The sequence below is a fragment of the Condylura cristata genome, unplaced genomic scaffold (assembly GCF_000260355.1).
Source record: "Condylura cristata isolate star-nosed mole 26May11 unplaced genomic scaffold, ConCri1.0 scaffold00026, whole genome shotgun sequence".
Lineage (NCBI taxonomy): Eukaryota > Metazoa > Chordata > Mammalia > Eulipotyphla > Talpidae > Condylura > Condylura cristata.
In genome coordinates, this window is record NW_004567127.1 from 3,404,230 (window position 1) to 3,418,232 (window position 14,003).

A 14,003-nucleotide genomic window follows, 5' to 3' on the forward strand; every position below is an offset into this window, starting at 1 on the left:
GTTTGCTGCTGATGACAGTGATTAAGTCCTTTTGCTTTATACTATCAAGATTTATATTTCCTTTCTTATGGGTTAGAGATCACCTGATGGGGGGAGGAAGAGTTTTATTAAGATCTTGCATCCACCTTCAATGTCAACAATGATGAGGTATAGGCCACTTCCCAAGATCTATTCCTTTCTCTACCCAGAAGCATGCAGTCCAGATCTCGCTGTTTTGGAGCCTGGTTATAGTGATTGATGGTTAATAAAGGCCAACCACAGCCTAGAAACATACACTAGGCTGAACAGAAGAAATTCTGTAACAATCAATCATAAACTTGAGTATGTAACAGGACAGACAAGTACTGAAATTGTGTTAAAATGTTGCTAGAAAAGAGATTCAGATTCTAAGATGTTAACTGAATTTGTATATACAAATCATATGGTCATGGAAAAAAAGTCATCCTTAATGAATATTGTACCAGTTTTAACAAGCAGCAATTATGCTAAGAGACTGAAAGAATTTCCGCGGGTAACAGAAAACCCCATGATCCAGAGGACTTCCTCAATTCTTGGAGCCTTCATGTCTCGCAAGATTTCTCACTAGATCCAGTAAGTAATAAATTGGAATTTTATTTTCATACATTCAGACGTGAGGTCCTATGTTACATTTCTCCGCTGCTTCTTACAGCCAAAAACTAGTGAGCCATTTACTTAGCCTGGTAGAATGAAACTACTTGCTTTTGTAACTGTGTGGTAGCTAACCCCTGTATATACATTGTCATAGCTTCATACTACAAATTAGAGATGATATCTTTCTCATTTTATAAGTAAGGAAACTGAAGTGAGAGACAAGGTCAAGATCTTAAGTGAATGAGTAGAAACTAACCTACTGCTGGGTGATTCTATCATTCATTCCTTTAAGCCCTGTTTTCAGTGTTGAGCCGACTCTCCAGAGAATAGAAGCCCGGTCATATCCCAGGATGCCCTCTGGGGCCTAAGAAATTGATGAAAACCAGTGTTTTTTCAAATGTTCTGGACTTAAACTCGTTCGTATTCTTAAAAATTAAGAATCTCTACACTTCTTATTTATGTGGGTCATATCTATGAGCATTCACCACATTAGAATTACAACTGGGGGAAAATGAAACTTTGCCAAAATAATGAACTGGCATATTCACAAATTTTAAGTGAAAAACGTCTGACTCTGTAGATTGCAGCTGAATCCTCAGATCTTCTCTGTTCATTGTGTCAACAGTACATTTCATATAGCTTCTGGAAGACGCCACTGTGTGCTCAAGAAAAGGTGACCCTTATCTCATAGTAGTCGTTTCAAAGGGCAGTTGTTAATGCAACTATACTCATCCTTAGAGTCCCATAGTTATATCCCATAAACTTTGGAAACATAAAACTGTGCAACCAGGTAGCATAAAAGTCATTATTTGCTTGTAGTTCAGGAGGCCAAAGATCCGAAAACAAGGTGCTGGCAGGCTTGGTCCTTCTGGGCTCTCTGAGGGAAAATCTGTTCTGTCTTTTGTCAGTTACCAACAGCCCTTGGTTTCCTTGGCTTGTCGCTGGATCACAAGTCTCTCCCTGTGTCCAGGGGTGTGTTCCCTGTATATTTCTGTCTCCATCTGTCCTTTAAACAAGCCTATTGCTCACTGGATTTAGACTGCCCTAATCCTGAATGACTTCATCTTAGCTTCGTTGTATCTGCAAGACCTTGTTTATAACGTCACATTCACAGGTTTCCATAGACATAAATTTTGTGTAGCCAAACCCGGTTGATGAAGCTCCTGGCCCTCCCAAATTCACATCTGTCCCGTACAGGGTCATTCCTCCATCCTAACATTCCAGAAGTGCTCACCATTTCAGTCCTAACTGTATGTACAGAATAGTCAAATACTAACTCAAAAGGCTTAAACCTCATGATTGAAATCAGAAGTGAGTGGGTGAGACTGTAAGATGACCCATCCTGGCTTCTTCATCTGTTGGTCTGTGACACTAGACACATCGTCAGCTTCCGGATTACAGCGGTGGGACGAGCATCGGACAGACATTCCGAGGTGAAGAAACGAGAGGTAGTCAGGACCACTGGTCTGCAAGCTGTGCAAGTTTGCAAGTTGTGGGGGCACACCTTGAGAGGTTTCAAAGACCTAGAATAATCATTCTGGGCTGGATCTACCCTCTGGGCACCACAGACTTTACCTGCTTCCACCAGAAGCCCTCAGAGGCCTTGTGGGCCACCCCCTCTCCAGGAGGCAGCTGCAGCCTCTGGGGAGCCCACTTCCCGCTTAGAGAACCCCCTGAATCTGAACATCTCCCTCCATTTTGTAGCCCCCATCCCTCAAGCCAAACAGGCAGTGTTTCTGTTGCTACAACATCTTTGGAGCAGGCCAGTTTCCAGAGGTGTGGGGGGCTCTGTGCCTGCAGACACGAGGTTCCCCTGGAGGGTCTGTGCTCGGCCTGCTGGGACCGCGTTAGCAAGGTCGCCGCCTTCATCTCCTCAGTGGGCTTTACAGCCAGATCCTGGTGATCTCTCCAGAGTGGAGTTTTGCATGTGGATAAGTTGGGGTTTTCCACATCATCAGCTCCCAGTTCCTCGTTGCCGACCGGTTCCTTTCTCAATTGAGTTTTTCCTCGTAACATTTTACTATAAACCAGAGACCAGGGCACAGCTTCCAGATTTTCTAGGACACCTCCGCTCAACAGTCAAGCTCATTGTTGACAAGTTCCACTTTTTACCACAAAGCAGAACATGATGCCAACTTCCTGCCACTTTGTAAGGATCTTCTCTCCTGCATGTTGCTTGGTCATTTCTGACATCTCACCGGAAGCGCCTCCAGTGTTCTTATTTCTACCAACATTCTGCTCACAATACAGAAAGCTAGTAGATACGTTCTCTACGGTCATCGCCCCGGCAGGTGGCTTTTATGCTCACATTTCTATCAAGTCTCTGCAAAATAATCTAGCCTTCTGGTATCAGGCACCTCAAAATTCTTCCAGCCTTTACTCATCGGCCAATTCCAAAGCTACTTCCAGTGTTAAGTACCTGTTATTCCACACTTTCTTGTACCAAAATTTGCTGTTTTCTGGCACTGCTGCTACACATATTGCCACAAACTGAGGGGTTTAAGACAACAGGTATCCTCTTGCAGTTTAGGAGACTGGAAATTTGCATCCAAGGTTGTCAAGGCTTGGGTCCTTGTGGAGGCTGAGGGACAGTTTGTCCTGGGACTTTGTCTGAGCGTCCAGTGGAAGGCGTGATCCTTGGTGTCATCCCAACGCTGCCTCTTGTCACACGACCTTCCCTGCGTGTCCTACCCTGGTGTTCTTATCAGGGGAACACTCGTGGGCTTCAGGGCCCATCCTAACGCAGTGTAAGCTCATCCTGACGAATGGCTTTATCCAGTGACAGACACCAGTGTCTCCTTGGTCACTGCTGCAGAGTCTCTGATACGACTTAGGACGTGTGCCGCTGAGAAACAACTCTATACCGAACACACTCAGAACACCTACCTTCTGGATAGGGAATCTTCAAACTGTTAAGGATCTCTTTTTGTTAGGAATAAACCACCTAAGCGTATATAAAATGTAAATATATATTAACTACCTAAATATCAGACACACACACTCCGCAGCTGTGTTTTAATACACTTAGATGCTGTGCTACAAAAAAAACCCTGCAGGAGCTGTGTGGCGCTGCATACTTCTTTCGGTGCCAGGCTTTATTGTGGATGTTTTTTATTAAATAGTTTTTGTATTGAAGGCCAACGGTAGCCAGTGGCTGACCAAGCCAAGAAATGCTGTCTGAATAACCAGAAGTCTGCTCGCCTAATATTTTTTTAATTTATTTGTTAATCTCCAACTGCTAGGACTACGGAGTTTCAAATATTCTGACAAGAATTACAATTCCGTTACTGATCACACATGACTTCTGCCACAAGTTCCCCTTTCCTTCGACTACGTTAGCAGAGCAGTACTTGACGACAAATACATCTACGTGCCTCCTGGAACTTGTTATGGTTCGCAAACATGAAAATGTTCATGAAAACACTGCAGTTTCTTTGATGTGCTGATGAACGACTCAAGAGAACACAAACAGGTTCAGTCTGTTCTCAGAAATTAAGATCGTTTCCAGAATTGAACAATTGCTTTCCCTGGTAGCAGGAATAGCCTCCTAAGGAAGAGTTGTTCTTCAACCTGGAAAGCATCTAGAATTGCGTCATATTATTCACTCTCCTCTCTTCTCATGGCAAGCCTGAGGCACGCTGGGCCAAAACTCCCTCTCCTCTCATTCTCGCCAACAAATAATACTAACATATTCCTGACCTCACTTCAGTGACTGTTTGCTCAGGAACAAACAGACCTGTGTTTTGGGACACAGAGCCAGGCCACAGGACCAAAGCTCTTTTCAGACTGAGGAGAAAATGGCACAAAAAAGTAACTGACACGAAATGGGCAAATTCGTAAACACAAAATGCTGACAGTGACTCCAGACTGCAAAGAAAGCCCCAACAGAACTATCTAGGGCGGGTGAATCAGGGATTTCAAAACTCCCCCAAGTTTTCTAATATAAGACCAGAGGTAGGAGTCACTGTCTCGTCCTGAAGCATTCCCCCCTCCCCAAATTCCTCCCACACCTGTGTGCACGTGTGTGTCCCATGTATTCACCCAGAAGCTCAGCTTGGAAACTCTTTAATTAGAAACAACTATTTTAGAGAAGCAGGATGCTTGCGATTATGCCAGTTCTATACACACGTAAATAAACCTACATGAGGTAAAGTCTGAGAAGGCAGTTCCAGGTCATTTTCCTGGCCCATTTCAGTCCGAGACTCCGCAGTTATGGGCAGGGGCTGGTCATTGTGCATTTGGCTGCTGTCGGAGGGGGACCCCCAACACACATAATAAGTCACCCAACACATCTCTTGCCATAAAAAAATAAGAAAATTTTTGAAATGTTCAGTACGACTCCAGTGAAATAAATACCTCGTTAAAAAAACTCTTTGCCTACCAAGATTTTAAACAAATCACACATTTAAGTTCAAGAATCAGGGCCGCAGTCCCTCGCGGGACCTGCACAGGCAAAGCCGGACACCTTCACCTCTGGTCTGCTGCAACTGGCCGGCCTCGGGTTCATGGTTCTTTTCAATGACAGCAGCTGCCCCGTGCCCAGTGGCTGTCCTTCAGAGAAACGGTGGGGTCAGTGCTGTCCTAAGTCACCGTTAAAATGAGCTTCTCCCTCTTTTTCCTCTTCCTCCTCTTCTCTTCCAACTGGCTGGTAGCATCAGCAAAGAACATCACTTCACTTTTAGCCTCCAGTTCCCTCTTGAGATGATCGAGACCGGCCATATTGAAGCCGATGACATCCTGCGGGAGGACAGGGGAGTGAACAGGCCTCGCCCTCAGCAGCGACGTGGCAGCTCAGACGCCGAAGCCCACGCTGGAGGCGCAGCGGCCATCCGTCCAGGGGCTTTTCTTCTTGTTTTCTCCCTCCACCCGCCACCCCACGTGTACCAGCCCCGCTGAGAAAGCCTTGCCTCGAGGGTGGCCAAGGAGGCCCACACTGGTACCTGGGCGTCACATACACGCTGTGATTTTTCCCTGATCGTTGTGTCTATACAGAGACACTTACCCGGACTTGTCTCACTTTTGAAATAGTTGTTTCCCTTAATTTCTCAATCACTGGCACAAGCATTTGGTTGCTGGTGATCTGCCCGAAGTGAATCCTAATAGAAAAGTAAAACAGAGTTGAACTGGAAATAGGGGAAGTAGGTCTGGTTCTATCAGACCTTTCCAGAAAGAGCAGACACGTTATCAAAACTAAACAAGGGAGGGCTTCTAGGGAAAGAAAAAGCTAAAGAAATGTCTTCCCTATTCAATTCGACCCAATGACAATTCTAAAATCACCATACTGAAGCTTACAACGTGCCCTGGTCACTGGCCGAGTGGACACTTTCCCCAACAATGAGCCAGGAGGCCAGATGCTGCCAGCAGTATCTGATGGAAAGCTCAGAGAAAAAACACCAGAAACAGCGAGGAAAGTCTGCCCTGGAAAGCTGGCGCCCCTAGGCGTTCATGGCCCCTTAGCCCGCCCCACGCCCACGCGCGCCCTCAGCCTCGGGCGCCCCGACTGCACAGCCCAGGGGCAGAGCAGTAGGGACAGGTCAGTGCAGATTTACAGCTTCACAAATGGCTCAAAATCAAAATCATGGCAAGAGAATACAAATGTTCTTTCCTGCTGCTCTTCTGAAAGAAGACAGGGACCAGCGGGCCAGGACTCAGGAAAACAGGTCAGCTCACAAATACTCCTCCTTCATTTAGCGCCCTGGTCCTGGCCGGCCAGTGTGATTTTGCCACCCTGACAGCACTTGAAGGCATGTCAGCTCGGCTCCATGCCTGCTCCCTGCTCGCACAGCTGGAGGCTGCCCAGGGTGAGAAGCAAGGCTGTTTCTCCTTACGGCCTTGTGAAAACGGTCACACACTATCAGGAGCCTTCGTAGTTAAGCCTCTCCCCCCAGCCCAGGTTTCACTACCTTGACGCTAGCTCACATTACCACATGCCTCGGAAGCTCTCCAGGGCTCAGCCCTATCACTCTGCCCCTTCTTGTCCACCCCTCTTGGAATGAGTATAGCTTTATAGACTCTGAAAAGGATTCTTGTTTTGCCAGCTTCACAGTATACTCTGATGAACATATTTCCTTTCCTTCTATGTTTCTGGTTCCTTCTGTATGTCCCTACTTCTCCACTTGTATTTGCAGAGACCTGGAAGATAAATCTACTGTCCCTTAATTGCTATTCTCAGAACAAAACAGTTAGGCTTAAGCAGCTGGAAAAAATCGCAGATGAGGCAACTCAGCTGTACAGTAGGGGGTTGTCAAGAGACAGACAAGCAGGGCTGCCAGCAGGGGCGGCCTGGGGCTCTGTGGAGCCAGGGAGACCCTCTAGCAAAGAGCCGGCACCACTGTGTCCCGACGTCAAGGCTGGTTCCGGGGGCAAGAAGTGACTATGTCAAAGAGCTGGAGTTCCAGAAGTTTCTAAACACAAAGCGCCAGATTTCTTAGTCCCAAAGCAGGGACAGCTTCAGTTTAGCTGCTGTGGGACAGCCATACTCCTCAGAAGTTACCTGAGGAGAAAGAAGAGGCATCGGCACAGAAGTTCAATGTCAGAGCCCTGCTGGATGAATTCATTCAGCAGCGTGAGAATGTCAGGGACGTAGGAGAAAGGCAGCACGAGCAGAGACTCCTCCAGCTCACTGAGGAAGGAAAACAGACACGTCAAAAGTGCCACATTTCTCAGTCAAATCTTTACAATCCCCTTCTGCTATTTTACTACTGCTTTTATAGTAGATCGCACTCAAAGTCATTTCAATAGTCACCTGTATTTGAAATGGTTTTCTTTTTTCCATGTTTTAATTTCAATCTTTTTGACATATTTTGGTCCATGACATGGTAGGAGAATCTACCATGACTCCCCAGGTAACTTCCCCGTCACTTTCATAACTACTCCATCCTTAACTTTCATTTTGATTTTTGAACCAAATCATGTTGGACTAGAAAAAATAGCTCAGCCACTATTCAGTGAACAGACCTCTAGGGTTCTTATTTAAGAAAAATAACCAAGACGACCAAGTTTTATATGTGAAGACGTGCGTCCATAAAACAGTAATAGCAGAACATGTGCAACAGCTAATAATGATTTTTTTTTATATAGCGAGCAAAGCCTCAGGAAATAATTCTATGATAAAGAAGGGGCTACAGAATTAACCACGGCATGATTCCAGTTGTGTCTGCACAAGACAAATAGGCCAAAGAAAGCGGATATAGCCAAATGCTAGAGCTGGAACCTTCCAACAAACTGTAGTCTGTTTCATTGTCTACCTGACCCTGCGTCTGTCCTTCAGTCTCCGCCTCCAGGCTTCCGGAGGGACTGCCCATTTCTGCTTCAAAAGGAGCAGTAACTGTTTTCCATCCATATTTTGGCACAGTGAAACTTAGGAGGAAGATAACCAGTCACTGTATCATCTATTTCACCCTCAAACGGGCCCCTGGTCAAGGCTGTCAGCTGACAATGACCATAGCTGGGTGCTGGGACTCACCTGGACTTGACTCCTCTAAGAATCTCCAGCACGTAAGCTGCAGGCTGCAAAGGAAGGATGCTGCATTAGCTGCTCGTTTTGTGCAAATCTGTCTTCGCGTCTCCGAAAGGCAGCAGACCCGCTCTCACTTGAAAACAGTGCGCGGAAGTACCAAGGCTCACTTGGGTCTGACTCCAATGAGTCAGACCTGCGTGGAGGTTCCAACTGCTCTTACCTCGCCTACAAGTGGGGCCACGCCCCTTTCGGCCCATGGAGCCCTGACGACCGTGTGGCAACTGGGCCCAGTGGGCCTGGCGTGTACAGCGGCGCGTAGAGACCGCTGCACTGCTCCCTCCCACTCCCTCGCCTCCGTGTCTGACTCTGTCAGCTTGTCCTTCAAACCCCCCAGAGTCAGCTAGATTAACAGAATCTACGGGGGGCTTTGGGTAAGAGGACAAGCCAGCACTGATGTAAGAACACTGGTCTGTGCCGCACAGGGCTGAATGCAGAGTCACAGAAGTGTGGCCCTTGAGGAACACAAGCTAGAGGATACTGCCCTTCAGGAGAGGCTTTTATAGAAGATACTTCCCAACACATCATGCTCAACTCATAATGCCTCTTTCCTCCTCCCCTTGTTCCTTACAGAAACCTGTGAGTAATGTGGAGGAAACTGCTCCATGTTCTACTCACAGAGATATTGCCATGAGCCATCAGGATGGGGTGGACAGGAAGAGAAACCTAGGGAAATACATTTAAGTCAGTTATTGAGAGTGAGACTTTGGTGGTACAGTGACAGACCAGGTGCTCACAGAACTTTACAACTTTGAAAAGAGAAAACATGCTAAAGAATATTTAAAAAGATCAGAGCTCACCAATGAGTGAGGACGACACACTTCCGTCTGACATTTGAGCTGGCCAATCCTTCCGTGACTTTCTACCCTTTTTTGTTAAGGCCACGCTTACTTCTTCCCCGCCCCTCACCTCCTCTTTCTGAGTTTCCTTGCCTATCAGCTGGGTGAGCGTGTCACAGGAGGCGGTGTTTGTGTATGTGTGGCAGTGACTGCTGCCCACCGTTCTCCCTCAGACTCAGTCTCCTGACCGTCTCCCCCATCCCGCCATCCCGACACCCCCCAGCGCCGTCCTTCTAAGATGTGAGTGAGAAGATTCTGACATTTATCTCCTTTCCTGATTGGAGTCAGCAAATCCCAAACAGCTTTCTTCTCAGGAGTCCCTGTTCACAGAGCCCCAGGCCAGACCGCGGGCGCCTCACCTCCTTTCCTGCAGCTTTGCAAATGGCTTTGTGTTCTTTCATTTTTGCAGTTTCTGCTCGGTACAGCTCAATCGCTTCCATGATCCTCTCGGCCTACAGAGGATGACAAAGGACAGGAATCACCCAACAACCTCACGGTCCCAGAACACTGCAGCGGCGGGCCTGACTAGAAAGTTACCGAGGGAAACGGCCTGAATCGGCTTAATAAAGATGGGCCGCGTGAGCGCCAAACAGCATTTCAAGGAAGCTTTTGTTTTTCTTTCTTCTTTCTGCCTGGTAATTTACAGGGAGGGGACTGAGTGTCCTGACTTCAGGGGGTGCGTCAACTTTAAATAGTGCAGCTCCCAGGAACACCTGACAGGCGCGACTTTCAGATACCAAGCTTCCCTTTTTAGAAACTGCGCACAGTCAAGCAGATTTAGCTCTGTCCTTGTGCACAACAGGAGGTGAAGTTACGGTCTCCTCCTATAAAGTGAGGACACTTTTGCCACAAAGGGCTATCTGGTTGATAAGGACTTCACCAAGCGGTTGGAATCCTACTAACAATGTCAGCTATTGCATTCTGTATCAACTTACCGCTTTCACTGTCTCAATAGTTTTCTTTCCAGCAAAGTAATTGTCACCTGGAGTCTCCCCTGGAACCTGGGAGAAACAGAGACCCTTGAACAATACTGTTGACAGATGCACAAGAGCCACTATCTGACAGGACCCACCACAGAGGAGGCGCCACCTCTCTGGGGTAACGGACCGTGACGCCCATCACGGGCGTGGCAAGTGCCAGGCGCTGCTAAGTATTGTACAGGCACCACAGTAAAAACAGCCTGCTCGACCCAAGTTTTAAGAGAACGCCCAGTTTTTCAAATTTCTTGGCTTACATTTTTGTTCTTCTTGAGATTCCCTTACGTCTCCTTAAAAAAAATCAATCCTTTGTCCCCCCAAAAAATCAGGACATGCAGTTAGATACTATGTACATATTGATTTAATGGGACAGATGACTGACACAGAAGTACAGATAGATTGTCACGTCAGCTAGTGATACCTGGAATCTAACCCTAATTCTAATCCCATTAAAAATTCTACCAGTTATAGCAAATTCCAGTGAGGTAATTCCAACGTGATCTCTGTGTCCCGAGAGATTTACTCACTGCTGGCTGGTCTTCCTTGGCCACGCTCTCTTCGTATTCTGCTTCCCTTTCCTGTCAGAGCGAGAGATGTGAATTAAGATAAAGGTGTCGCCCCGGGGGTGGGGTGAGGGCACAAGCACATGTCTGTTGTGACTGAGACAGCGAGAAGCTGCCGCTTTCTGAGCACAATGCCCGTGGGCATCTGAGTGTGTCCGGCTGTCGGGACGGTGACCGGGCACCGGATTTGCAGTGAGAGACGTGACTGCACCGGCAGGACATCGGCTGGGGCCGCCCGTCGGATCCCCGCCAGACATCTGTGAAGAGCCTGAAGTCCTCACCATCTCCCTCTCGTCTTCGAGGATAAGAGGCTCCCTGGTTCGCTCCCAGAGTCTCAGAGATTTGTCATGGGACGATGACACGATGTAGTCCCCGTTGGGGCTGACAGCCAAGCTCCATATTTCCTGATGGTGCCCCTGGAGAGAGAGTACCCAGGGTGACGACGGCAGGCCTGGACCTGCCCGAGCTTGCACGACTGGGCACCCACGCTCAGCCCGCAGTGCAGCGCCCGTGCAGGCCAGCAGGGTGGGCGAGAGCTTACCTCGAGAGTTTGTATGTGTTCAAATTTGTCCGCATCCCACTGCTTAATCTTGTGGTCTTTTCCGGCAGTGAAGAAGAGGTGGGACTTGGGCACAAACTTGAGGTCCATCACACTGCAAGTTGAGAGGAATATCCAAATGTTATCAGACTCCACGTCAGTAGAGTCTTACAGACGTCCAGCAGGTTTTCAAGCCCAGCTTTGTATTTTGAGACTTTCGATTCAGGCCTGCCTGAGAACACTAACAGACCCGAGATGCCCCACGGGCATGGTTCTCCGGGGACGCCCGCGGTCGTCTCTGGGAGGCTACCTGTCGTCGTGCGCGAAGAGGGACTTGTGGCAGTCCCCGAAGTCCAAGCCCCAGATCTTCACGTTGCGGTCAGCGGAGCCGGTGGCTATCAGTGCACCATCCTACAGGAGGGAGAAGCAAAGCTTTACCGATTGAAAACGTTAAAGTCAATGCCGGATACCAATTCCACCTCCTCAGCAAGAGTCCTGAATTCTTCTCTTATGTATAGGTCTACTCAAGAATCTTGTTAAGTGAAAGCAAGAACCCTGTCCCTTAAGTGTTTTTGCAATGCTACAGGTGATCTCTTTGCCACAGACAGGAAAAAGAATCTCATCTCTGGCATGCTGTTTGGGGGGGAGAGGGGTGGGGAGAGGAGGCAAGATTGAAGCTGGAGGAATCTGTTAGAATGTCTATGGTATACTCTGTCACCCCATCTTCCTCCTCATTTTAACTGTGTCCTTTAACTGTTCAAATCGAAGGCCTAGTTCAAACTGCAGACAACACAATAAGGAAGCTGGAAATAGCGGTGCTGCTCATGTATTGATTGTAGATATCTAGACCATCGGTCAGTTCCTTTCACCCAGACCAGACACTGCTTTTAACTATATATTGCTACTCCTATCGTAAGTAGACACTGGAAAAAATCTATTTTAATCAAGAGATGAAAAGGGGGGGGAGGTGTGCATATTGTATATTGTAAGAATGTGTGTGTGTGTGTGTGTGTGTGTATACTGTGACTGCCCGGATATCCCGGATGTAAAACAAGTTCCATCTTCCTCACACCTATTATTCAGAAATAATGGGCCTGCCTTTTAAAAATGCTAGATGAGGAAACCACAAGGAGTTAGCTTTGAGGATTGATTCAGGTAAAATGTGGCAAACTTCTGAAGGCGCATATACGGCACACAGTTTTTCAAGGTATGATTTTAATATGCATTTTATGTTTTTGGAGGAGATATTCAACAGAGTAAAATAAAAACAAAAAACACTAAAATGAGGCTCTCAAGCCTAGAACTGAGAAAGTGGCAGCTTTAGAAAAGGCCGCTTGCTACTGAGATCCTCTTCAAACTTTACTTACATAAGAGATGTCCATGCAGATAACAGGCAGTTTGTGGCCGTACAGCGAGAGAAAAAACTGAATGTTAAAAGAGAAGAATGTAAGTTAAGTGCAACAAGAGTTTGGCTAACAAATACGAAGGGCATAAAACAGACATCTACAAGAACCAGGCATAATGTGTACGTGCATCTAAGGCAGGGCTCGACAGCACAGGCTGACACCATCGTGTCCGTTTCTCAAAGGCACTAAAGCTGCCCTAGCCCAGCATGCAGACCCTGTGGGCACTCACTGGAGCACCTAGCACCTAGTATTCTGGGCCAGGGACCCCACCAGACTGCTGCCTCGCTCAGGAAGCGGCACAGGTGGCCCCGGGCCCCACGGCGGAGCCTCCGGGCACCCGCTTCACGGGGCTTCCCAGGCACAAGTCAGTCCCCTGGTGTGGGTCCGCGCATCTACGTTTCCAAGCGCAGCCCAAATGGCCGTGAGTCCAGCCGAGCGTGGACCCTGCCCAGGTCACCTCGCCATGTTCTTACCCCACTAGCTATGCCCAGATTTTCTGTCCACAGATTTTCTGGACGTGAACTATCACCTGCTTTAAACAACATTTATTTATGAACCCAAGGGTTCTCGTCAAACTCGAGCTTCCCTAGCCCTCCAGATGTTCTGACACGCAGACCACACTGCCGCTGGACAGAGCCAAGCCCGCCTCTTCAGCGTCCCAGCCACAGTCTGCGGCGCCCTTAGAAAGCATCACGGTACCTTCAGGGTGTCCACGTAGAAAATTTTGACCGTGCAGTCCAGCAAGGACACGGCCAGCAGCTTTTGGTTGGGAGAGTAACTGACACACAGAACATCTTCATCCAGTTGCAAGGTTCTGGTTTGCTTCACAGAAAGTCTGGCAACACAGAAAAGATCAAGACAAGAAATAGTAGCCCCCACGTAGAGGCAAAGACCCCAAAAGCTCTCTGAAGCTCAACTAATACACTTGTCAGAAGGTCATTCAGCGTGTTCCTGTTTTCATGGCCATAAACGGACACCAGTCGCAAGTGTCCACTTACCTCTTCTGGGCACTGTTTTCGTCTTTCACCAACTCAAAGTCCCAGAACATGACAGATTTATCTGCACCACCTGACACAAAGCCACGCTGAAATGAAACAACATTTCAATTAAAACTATTTCTGCACAGAAATTGCTAAGACACATCCCAACACCATTTCTATTCTGTGACAGGAATAAGAATTAGGGGAACACGTGGCCTCGCTGCAGATAACCTTTCAGTGCTCGAGAACTCCAAGCCGAGCATAAGGCAGAGGGGGAGAGCGGGGAAGGTGCGAGCTGCTTCCGTTCAGCGTCAGGAAAGAAGTCGCAGTGAATACTGTGCATGTTTTTGCGACAGCAAGGAGGCAACAGTCACAGAACTTGCTCTGAGATACAAAAGAAGCCTGACAAATACACAAGCTGTATAATCTAAGTGAGTTTGTCCATTCAAAGCGCTGACCACAGGCGGGCAAACATCCATTTCGGCAAGGTCCCTGCTGTACCATGTTCACGTGGCTTCCTGGTATCAGCAGTGCTCTGTGTAGAACGAGGCGGAAGACCAGACCTCGTGTCC

The 14,003-nt window shown here is 47.7% G+C and overlaps 2 protein-coding genes across 2 annotated transcripts in view; one reads left to right on the top strand and one right to left on the bottom strand.

The window, feature by feature from the left end:
- Positions 1 to 9,454, top strand: part of SPAG17 (sperm associated antigen 17) — a 128,538-nt gene extending 119,084 nt beyond the window's left edge. The window contains exons 49-50 of the mRNA XM_004689481.2: positions 462 to 591; positions 9,377 to 9,454. Of these exons, the coding sequence (XP_004689538.1) occupies positions 462 to 586 (125 nt within the window). The 3' untranslated portion in view covers positions 587 to 591; positions 9,377 to 9,454. The remainder of the gene's footprint in view (positions 1 to 461; positions 592 to 9,376) is intronic.
- WDR3 (WD repeat domain 3) overlaps positions 4,662 to 14,003 on the bottom strand; it is a 23,529-nt gene continuing 14,187 nt past the window's right edge. The window contains exons 14-27 of the mRNA XM_004689596.2: positions 13,450 to 13,535; positions 13,151 to 13,286; positions 12,413 to 12,469; positions 11,356 to 11,456; positions 11,049 to 11,160; positions 10,789 to 10,923; positions 10,472 to 10,522; positions 9,903 to 9,968; positions 9,327 to 9,419; positions 8,747 to 8,794; positions 8,078 to 8,121; positions 7,106 to 7,234; positions 5,615 to 5,708; positions 4,662 to 5,349 (exon numbers count right to left, since the gene is read on the bottom strand). Of these exons, the coding sequence (XP_004689653.1) occupies positions 5,194 to 5,349; positions 5,615 to 5,708; positions 7,106 to 7,234; positions 8,078 to 8,121; positions 8,747 to 8,794; positions 9,327 to 9,419; positions 9,903 to 9,968; positions 10,472 to 10,522; positions 10,789 to 10,923; positions 11,049 to 11,160; positions 11,356 to 11,456; positions 12,413 to 12,469; positions 13,151 to 13,286; positions 13,450 to 13,535 (1,308 nt within the window). The 3' untranslated portion in view covers positions 4,662 to 5,193. The remainder of the gene's footprint in view (positions 5,350 to 5,614; positions 5,709 to 7,105; positions 7,235 to 8,077; positions 8,122 to 8,746; positions 8,795 to 9,326; positions 9,420 to 9,902; positions 9,969 to 10,471; positions 10,523 to 10,788; positions 10,924 to 11,048; positions 11,161 to 11,355; positions 11,457 to 12,412; positions 12,470 to 13,150; positions 13,287 to 13,449; positions 13,536 to 14,003) is intronic.